This window comes from Ictalurus furcatus, chromosome 26 (genome assembly GCF_023375685.1).
Source record: "Ictalurus furcatus strain D&B chromosome 26, Billie_1.0, whole genome shotgun sequence".
In the NCBI taxonomy this organism is placed as follows: Eukaryota; Metazoa; Chordata; class Actinopteri; order Siluriformes; family Ictaluridae; genus Ictalurus; species Ictalurus furcatus.
Window position 1 is genome coordinate 18,293,495 of NC_071280.1, and position 9,935 is coordinate 18,303,429.

General features: G+C 37.0%; 1 protein-coding gene across 2 annotated transcripts; it reads right to left on the reverse strand.

Annotated features, from left to right (window-relative positions):
• Positions 1 to 1,796: 1,796 nt before the first annotated feature.
• LOC128601893 (GTPase IMAP family member 7-like) lies at positions 1,797 to 7,530 on the reverse strand. 2 transcript variants are annotated; one of them, XM_053615318.1, is made up of 5 exons: positions 7,486 to 7,530; positions 7,272 to 7,385; positions 4,614 to 4,869; positions 4,260 to 4,341; positions 1,797 to 4,108 (listed from the first exon to the last, which is right to left on the reverse strand). In XM_053615318.1, exons 2-5 carry the CDS (start codon positions 7,337 to 7,339, stop codon positions 3,000 to 3,002), a joined length of 1,515 nt encoding a protein of 504 aa, XP_053471293.1. In that variant the 5' UTR covers positions 7,340 to 7,385; positions 7,486 to 7,530; the 3' UTR covers positions 1,797 to 2,999. The 2 variants fall into 2 exon arrangements, with proteins under 2 accessions (XP_053471293.1, XP_053471294.1); XM_053615319.1 differs by lacking the exon at positions 7,486 to 7,530 and having other exon boundaries at positions 7,272 to 7,386.
• Between the last annotated feature and the right edge of the window lie 2,405 nt (positions 7,531 to 9,935).

The window sequence follows — 9,935 nt, forward strand, 5'->3', positions numbered from 1 at the left end:
TCAAAATCCAACCTACTTAAAATGTTGCCAGGAAGCCAGAACAATCTGGCAACCCTGTGAAAACCTGTTGTCTACAAATGAGTGCAAAGGTTTTTGTCTATTACATCGTATATTGTTGGATTACCCAGATTATCTATTGCATTGTATATTGTTGGATTATCCACAGATTATCTATTACATCTGTTATTGTTAGATTATCCACAGATTGTCTATTACATCGTATATTGTTGGATTATCCAGAGATTGTCTATTACATCGTATATTGTTGGATTATCCAGAGATTGTCTATTACATTGTATATTATTGTATTATCTACAAATTGTCTATTACATTGTATATTGTTGGATTATCCACAGATGATCTATTACATCTTTTATGGTTAGATTATCCACAGATTATCTATTACATTGTATATTGTTGGATTATCCACAGATTATCTATTACATCGTATATTGTTGGATTATTCACAGATTATCTATTACATCGTATATTGTTGGATTATTCACAGATTATCTATTACATTGTATATTGTTGGATTATCCATGGATTATCTATTACGTTGTATATTGTTGGATTATCCATGGATTATCTATTACATTGTATATTATTGGATTGTCTGTTACATCATATATGATTGGATAACCCAATGCATTGCATGATTTTATTGCACGATGTGGAGGAAAAAAAAACATTAAGAGGAAAAGGAAGAGTGCATTAAGATCATGTAACGCACATCTAGCCATGGATTATCCTGCTTATACCATGGTCACTTGCCAGCATTGACAAGTTAAAGCTGTCATTGATGTTTGCAGCGCAAAATTTGACTGAAAGCCCTGCTGAAAAAACCCCCCACTAGAAACCATCACAGAAATTCGAATGGTTTCCGCTACACATACCATTACAAACCATCAGCTAACCATTACAAACCATTACCATTACTGGTCCTTAATGTTATCCACTAGACATAACATGCCACCAATAGAAGTCGACAAATTACCAGTAAAATTTTTACGGCACAAACCAGCACAAACGAAGCACAAACAAACAAGCCTATTTGGAGTGAATTTGGAGCATGTGGGAGGCTGGTGACGTCACCCCACCATAATTCAATGCCTAATATTTTAAAAACGAATGCAGCACAAACAAAACTTTTATGTGCACAAACCAGTACAAACGAAGTACAAACGATGGAGACTATTTGGAGTGAATTTGGAGCATGTGGGGGGGCTGAGTGACCCCAGAATGACCTATAAATATTCTTTTAATATCTCCAGAACCGAAGCAGCACAAACTAAAAATTTTTACAGCAAAAATGGAGCACAAACGATTGAGACTATTTTGCTGACGTTTTGCGTTGGGTGGGGGGCAACTTCACGCAGGTCTCTAAAAGATATTGCTCTAACGATAATCTCGGACAGAGGCACAGAAAGATGCACAGAGAGACTGATGGCAAAAAATCTTAGCTAGGCAAAAAAATCCCTTTGCATTCCTGAACACAAACATGTAAGCAACACCTCTGTATGACAAACAGGAAAGAAGCTATTGAAACCCCCCCACCCTTTTTCAGACAAGAAGCTTTGAATGTGTAACCTACTTCACTTGATTAATATTGTATATTAAGTATTGTATATATGTATCTTTATCTGTCATCCCTTTAGTGATCATTATAGATGACTTTATAATTTTTTTATTTTGTCATACATATACCTTTCATGAAAATATCTTTTTTTTTTTCTAGGAAAAAAAATGTCAACTCTACCGTCTAAGGACTATATAATGAAATGAAATTGACTTGAGAGTATAAAAATGGTCATGCCATGACTTTATTGAACAGAGTGACAGAGAGGTTCAGTCGTATTGATACATTTCCTATCGGTAAAAACAAAACACAGTTGATTAATTTGAAGTCTTCATTTTAATCAATAATAAAAAAAAATTAAAACACACACAAAAAAATTCCCCTTACTTTTCTATTCTATTCTTATCTTATTAGAGAAATTTAAAATGGTAAATAATCATACACATTTAATTGATTCAGAAAAACAACTAGGATATTGTCATATCATACCAACTAAGATCGTCACATCAAGAAGTATCAACTCTTTACATAACAATTTGAATATATAAAATGAACAAACAGAAACATTGCATAGATTTATTTGAATAAAAGGCTCTCTCACTCACTAACTGTGTAACTGTTTTATCCTTGTCAGGGTTAGGGTGAATCTGGAACCTATCCCAGGAGCACTGAGTATGAGGCAGGAATACACCCTGGATGGGAAGCCAGTCCATCGCACGACACCATTCACACACTTATTCACAACTAGGGACAATTTATCTTAGCCAGTCCACCAACTGGCATGTTTCAGGAAGTGCCTACTGGACTACTGGCATGTTTCAAGTTTTTCCCATAATAAGTGTTTGGTCCTTTATGAAGTTCCCACGCTTCACCAGATCATGATGTTGGTCTTGTCTAACACCACAATTTCATTCATTTTCTCACTGCATTTTTTTAGTGGGGGTTGCAGTGGCAGTAGGCTCTCTCTTCCATTTACTTCACTTGGCCTACTGCTTTTATTCAAAGTGATGTACAATCCCAAGCCAACTGTGAGATCTGATATCTAATAGTTTTTGCCTGTTCTCTGAAAGGGTATCAATAAGTCTGGAGCTGACTGTACATATCTGTAATTTGAACAAAATGAACAATTTCAGTCATTTAGTTCAATTTAAAAAAAAAAAACAAACAGACCACAAAGTAAATGACATATCTGACAAGGTGCATCAGCTCATAATTTTTTGGCCTTTGAATTTAGAGTATTTCAATGAAAGTTTTATTAAAGTTAACATTCATAACTTTACATATAAATTGGGTCCTGCAAATCATTATTATCATCTGTAAGACCATATGGAAAATTAAACGACTTGCACCAGGAAAACGGGGGAGTTTAATTTCAATTTGCTGTTAATTTTAAAGATACCAGGGACCCTATTTTAGCTCCTTAGCCTAATGATTCAGCTATTCTCTTTTTTTTTTTTTTGTAGTTGTTCACCGTCATTACAAGGACCAGAATTAGACTGAGTATGCCAGTTGAGACCTTGAACCAGAAAGATGTACTATTAGCATGTTCTATCTCTGCCTTAAGATTTTTGTTCTCTAATTGTTCATCTCTCAGTTTAATTGCCATCTCATTCACCTTCCTCCTCTCCTCCATCTTCATCTCTTCTTCTACAAGTTTCCTATTTAATTCCTCTTCATGTCTGATTTCTCTCTCTTTGATGTTACACTCTCTCTGTGCCTCTGCTTTCACCTCACTTGCTAGCTGTTCAACTTGAATTTTCTCTTCTTCTCTGATCAGTTTCTCCATCACAGCTCTCTTCTTCTCTTCCACTGTTTTGATCTCTTCTTGCAACATCATTCTCTTCTTCTCTTCCTCCATTTTAATCTCTTTCTCTAAAATCACTCTCTTCCTCTCTTCCTCTTCTCTGGTGCTTCTCTGGACCTTCTGATGAACCTCTTTTGTGTAAAAGTAACCCATGTTCTTGTGTAGTATTACGTTTATCTTTTCAAATAACTCTGTGACTTGAGTGCGGTTACTTTGATCATAGTTGTTAAAAACATGATATCTACCTTCACAGGTATCTACAAGATTCTGGAGATCATAACTATTACTGATAAACTTCTGCACTGGTTTCCCTTCCAGAAGATCTCCACCAGTGAACAGAATCATGGTGAACTTCAGAGCTTCTTCTCCAAAGTTATCCTGAATCCACTTCACAGCATTGCTCTCCTCCACTGTGAACCTTCCCAGTCTGATCACCAGCAGGAACATATGAGGATCAGGAGAAGACATGGAGATACATTCATGTGCATGGTGGGCCGTTTGGTTAGATATTAACCATGTGTCCATGACACCAGGAGTGTCAATTATGGTGATGTTTCTTCCATCCAGGACTTTGTTCTTCTTTATACAGCTTGCGGTCACAGATGCAGGAGATGCCTCGACTCTGAAGGCCTCTTCACCCAGGATGGTGTTTCCTGATGCACTCTTTCCTGCTCCAGTTTTCCCCACCAACATCAGTCTAAGCTCATGATGATTCATCTCATGTCCTAAAAAGCAGATAACACAAACGTCTATAGATACTGTGTATATAACAGAATCATATTATTTTATTATATTAAATATTATATTATTGATGTGACAACTTTAGAGTGAAAATTGGATTGGATATTTGGTAGCTGTATTTTGATCAATGTTTACCTTTGAAAGCTAACCGCAATCCAATACACAGTGGAACCAGAACCAGCACAGAGGCGATCCAAGTGAAAGACTGAATGTTTTTCTACAAAAAAATAAAAGAGGTAAAATTGTGTTTGAGGCAATAATATTTTATAATTAGGCAGTAGAAACACTGAAAACGTGATAAAGATGATTGATTAAGTGGCAATTATGTTTAGGCAGTTCTATTTAGCGAGCACATTCTGATCTTTGGGCTAAACAAAAAGTATCCCAATGTGAAAACTTAATTCTAAATGATAAGATAATTATATAAAGACTATCTCACTTATAAACAGAGATAGTATGATTGTAAGTTTTCCATAAAATTATTCTAACCTTTAATTTTCTGTTATTACGATCTGCCTCCTGTAACGATCTCTCTAGTTCCGAGTTCTTCTCTCCCATTTTAGTCTTCTCTTTAATCTCCGTCTTTAACAACCTCTCAATTCGTATATTCTCCTCTTCCATTTCAGTCTTCTTTTTATTGGCCTCGTCTAACAATCTCTCAAGTAGTTTGTTCTTCTCTGTCATTTCCTTTAACTTGTCAGACATTTTTTTCTTCTCCTGTCCTTCTCCTTGTTTCTGTAGTTGTCTGTTGGAAAGTGATAACTATTTACTTGTAATATCACTTTTAGTATGAATTATACTGTTTTATATTTAATGAGATAAATAAAAGAAATATGCAAAAATAAACTATGTCATAAAAATCATGCATTTAAGTTAAGAATTTTGCAGGAGCTCCAAAGGTGGACAAGTGCACGCCAAAGGTTTGTATCTAATAATGTACCCACTTTGTATGCTGTCTTAATGAATAATATGTAAAATTTCATGTGTCGATGAAGTTGAAAAAATAGTATCATAGTGGTCTTTAATAATAATAATAAATATTATTACATTATGTGAAACAAGGCATGTTTCCTGCTTTTGGAAGCACTGGAATGAAAGTTTGAATGTTTTTAAATAATGTTTGTTGTTCATAAATATATGTTTGTATGTTTTCTTTTTACTTTTTGATAGTGACGTATGGGTCTGTAATAAAGAATGAACTGAATTGAATTGAATAAATCTATGCTCAGTTGTAGACCCAAGTTTATTACAAACACCTTAACATTACACCACCTACATGTTACACCAACCACTGCTTCAGACCACAGAACTAAAATTAGACTCAAGACTAGAGACTATGTGAAAGAATTGACTAGTGCCACTTGCACTGCCCTTCATTCAATTGTGTCTAATGCCTAGAAATCTGACTGAACATATGGATTACTAAAACTTCACAATAAATACTGTAGCACCATACAGATTAATATGGACAAGCAAAAAGAATTTAATTCTATGTAAAAAATAAATAAACAAAGATAATAACCAATCAGAATAAGAAGACTATTTTTGGGCATCCAGACATACAGTGCATCCGGAAAGTATTCACAGCGCTTCACTTTTCCCACATTTTGTTATGTTACAGCCTTATTCCAAAATGGATTAAATTCATTATTTTCCTCAAAATTCTACAAACAATACCCCATAATGACAACGTGAAAGAAGTTTGTTTGAAATCTTTGCAAATTGATTAAAAATAAAATCCAAAAAAAGCACATGTACATAAGTATTCACAGCCTTTGCTCAATACTTTGTTGAAGCACCTTTGGCACCAATTACAGCCTCAAGTCTTTTTGAGTATGATGCTACAAGCTTGGCACACCTATTTTAGGGCAGTTTCTCCCATTCCTCTTTGCAGGACCTCTCAAGCTCCATCAGGTTGAATGGGGAGCGTCGGTGCACAGCCATTTTCAGATCTCTCCAGAGATGTCCAATCGGGTTCAAGTCTGGGCTCTGGCTGGGCCACTCAAGGACATTCACAGAGTTGTCCTGTAGACACTCCTTTGTTATCTTGGCCGTGTGCTTAGGGTCATTGTCCTGTTGGAAGATGAATCTTCACCCCAGAGCACTCTGGAGCAGGTTTCCTTAAAGGATGTCTATGTGCATTGCTGCATTCATCTTTCCCTCGATCCTGACTAGTCTCCCAGTTCCTGCCGCTGAAAAACATCCCCGCAGCATGATGCTGCCACCACCATGCTTCACTGTAGGGATGGTACTGGCCAGGTGATGAGTGGTGCCTGGTTTCCTCCAGACATGATGCTTGCCATTCAGGCCAAAGAGTTCAATCTTTGTTCAATCTTTGGTCCGAGAGTCCTTCAGGTGCCTTTTGGCAAACTCCAGGCGGGCTGACATGTGCCTTTTACTGAGGAGTGGCTTCCGTCTGGCCACGCTACCATACAGGCCTGATTGGTGGAGTGCTGCAGAGATGGTTGTTCTTCTGGAAGGTTCTCCTCTCTCCACAGAAACACGCTGGAGCACTGTCAGAGTGACCATCGGGTTTTTGGTCACCTCACTGACTAAGGCCCTTCTCTCCCGATCGCTCAGTTTGGCCGGGCAGCCAGTTCTAGGAAGAGTCCTGCTGGTTCCAGACTTCTTCCATTTATGGATGATGGAGGCCACTGTGCTCATTGGGACCTTCAATGCTGCAGAAATGTTTCTGTACCCTTCCCCAGATCTGTGCCTCGAGACAATCCTGTCTCGGAGGTCTACAGGCAATTCCTTGGACTTCATGGCTTGGTTTGTGCTCTGACATGCATTGTTAACTGTGGGACCTTATATAGACAGGTGTGTGCCTTTCCAAATCATGTCCAATCAACTGAATGTAACTGGTGGACTCCAATCAAGTTGTAGAAACATCTCAAGGATGATCAGTGGAAACAGGATGCACCTGAGCTCAATTTTGAGTGTCATGGCAAAGGCTGTGAATACTTAAGCTTTTTTTTTTTTTGCTAAAAAAATGCTTTTTTGTTTTTTATTTTTAATGAATTTGCGAAGATTTCAAACAAAATGTGGAAAAAGTGAAGCACTGTGAATACTTTCCAGATGCACTGTACAGCACAGTAGGTGTTGCAGAATTCTTACCATTCTTACATTTCCAAGCAGAAGTCTTACCTTGAACTGAACTCATCTTCATTAAAATTGGGCCGTGAGCGTGAAGAGTCATTATCTGTTGTCTGCATGTTTATATAACTTTGCTCTTTTCCTGATTGACTGTTGAGCCCCTGTCTATTTTATTTACAAAAGGAAATAAAAAAAAATCATGTCCACATAAAACATTTGAGAAAATGTTTCATACCGTTATGAATTTATTCACAGTTTTACAGACCTCTTTGCAAGCCGTGGTGGGTTTGTCCTAGTTCTGTCATGTGCAAAGGAGTCTGAATTAGTGTCTGAGACTTCCATGACACTGGTAGGAAAATAATACAGAAAAGAATCTTAAATTAATTTAAATTTGAACAGAATTGGGCTGGCTTCTTTCACAGAGCAACAGTATGAACAACCAGAGCAAAGTGAGAGGATCTTAATCTTCTATATAATTTCATTATTTCTAAATAACACCATTACAAATGTCCCCCTCTCTGCAAGTGGTGCCTGTCCCAGTGTGATGCTTGCTGAGATCATGGTTCTGTTATGTACACTGTTCTACACTGTGCTGGACTCATGGTCATGTTGCAATTTCAACTGAACTAAATATTCCTCTAATATTTACAAAAATGTAATTGACACTGATTTTCTTTACACTCACATGTGTTTGTTGATAAATGCCAATCGGCTAAAAATGACCAAAAGTGTCCCTGCTGATTTATATTTATACACAACACTCCATAAAAGCCAAACCTCACAGAGAGAGAAAACAACAAAATGCCAACTAAACAGTGGAAAAACACCCCTAAGCTTCTTGTGTACTAAGCATTCCAATAATAACTCAGGTCAAACTTATGAAAACTGGAAGCTATATTTTTTGCACGTCAACTTGAAATGAGAAAACACCTTTTTGAAACCATGTGCTTTACTCTAAATACGAGATTTATTTAACATACGAATGAAGTCAAACTGGATACAAATAAATTTATTCACAAAAAATAGGACGTATTAGTGAAAATCCAGCTATCAACATGCACATGTGATTATGAAGGCACTCAATGGTATTGAAACTGTTTGGTTCGGCCTGTGAAAACATTTACACACAACTTTACTAAAACATTGATAAATAAGTCCTAATGATTGTATTGTATATATAAAAAAGGATATACCTACGTTTCTGTTCAGAGAAAGTCTTTGGTTCAGTTTCTCTATATTTACTTTGCTGCACGTTTAGCTCCTGTAAACGTTGGAATTTGGACTGTACTCTAGTTTAATTATTTTATTCTCATATAGACCTACCATATGTCTACACAAGGAAATCCTGCAATCCGTGTTTGGAGAGAGGGATAAAGGTCAAATGTGTACCAACATCAGTTGTTACATTGGTTTGAATTGAGGAAGGTATTAGAATGCTTAACGTTTCAAACTTTCTCAACTTTTGTCACTATTTCTTTGTATTTATTTTCATATTTACTTTCCTTAAGAAATTTTTGCATTATTTTTGTAATAAATCATCAAAACAACTAACTTTTTTTTTTTGCAACCTTGAAATAAGGCTTCTGTTTTCTGTCTAACTTTAATGAAAGGCTCAGTTCTGTTACAATGTGTGTGTGTGTGTGTGAGACGTGCACTCTTCCTTCTTCACTACAGTCCCCCTTTTCAGCCTGTCATAAAATGACAAACTTGCAGCTTCACAGCATTGACACTGAGCAAAACAATTAAAAAAATTTAATTACATGGGGAAATTAAACAAATGGGGCGCACGGTGGCTTAGTGGTCAGCACGTTCGCCTCACACCTCCAGGGCCGGGGGTTCGATTCCCACCGTGGCCCTGTGTGTGTGCAGAGTTTGCATGTTCTCCCCGTGCTGCGGGGGTTTCCTCCCCCAGTCCAAAGACATACATTGTAGAATGATTGGCATGTCCAAAGTGTCGGTGGTATATGAACGTGTGTGGTTGTGCTCTGTGGTGGATTGGTTCAGGGTGTACCCTGCATTGATGCTCCCTGGGATAGGCTCCAGGTTCCCCGCAACCCTATAGGATTAGTGGTAGACAAAACGGATGAATTAAAGAAATATGAATGTTCTAAATTTGCTATTTTTAACAGTGGAAATTCATTTTGAAAAGGGAAAAAAAGAGAACGAAATTATAAATACAAAAGTGAGACATTAAACCTTATAATCCTCTGGGTGCTACATATATACTTTTGGCCTTAAATATTATTGAAAGTCTGGTAAAGGCCGATAGAGGTGACTTTATAGAGTGGGAACAAACAAAAATAACATGTGAACATATCATTTAGATTTGATAGAATTATGAAAGTTTATTTTGGATTATAGTACAAAGCTCATACTGCTTGTACTCAAATAGTCTGATGAAGACACAGATGAGATTACTCCAACCCTCCCAAAAAAAGCTCATCTCAGCAGATACAAATTCATGAGCAATTGCTTTAAAATGGTGTCTAAAGTGTTGTAGGTGGCCCTGCCTCTGATATGGAGTCCTCAACTCATACCTTATCCCATTACGTTGTACCTCCTATCTAACCAATCCAACACATTACACCCAGAACCAAAACTCTTGGTGACTTCATCCCAAATATTACTAAAGCCTCCTTCAGAGGTCAATCTGACATCTCATACAGCGAGAAGATCCCGAAAAGACAAGAGAAGAGCATGAAAAGAAAGAGCAGA

What these genes read in the sequence shown, in the direction of transcription:
- LOC128601893 (XM_053615318.1), bottom strand. Translation starts at nt 7,339, where the DNA reads ATGCAGACAACAGATAATGACTCTTCACGCTCACGGCCCAATTTTAAT. An exon ending in GAAGATGAGTTCAGTTCAAG is followed by an intron (nt 4,870 to 7,271) that starts GTAAGACTTCTG and finishes ACTTTCCAACAG; the next exon opens with ACAACTACAGAAACAAGGAG. An exon ending in GTAATAACAGAAAATTAAAG is followed by an intron (nt 4,342 to 4,613) that starts GTTAGAATAATT and finishes ATTTTTTTGTAG; the next exon opens with AAAAACATTCAGTCTTTCAC.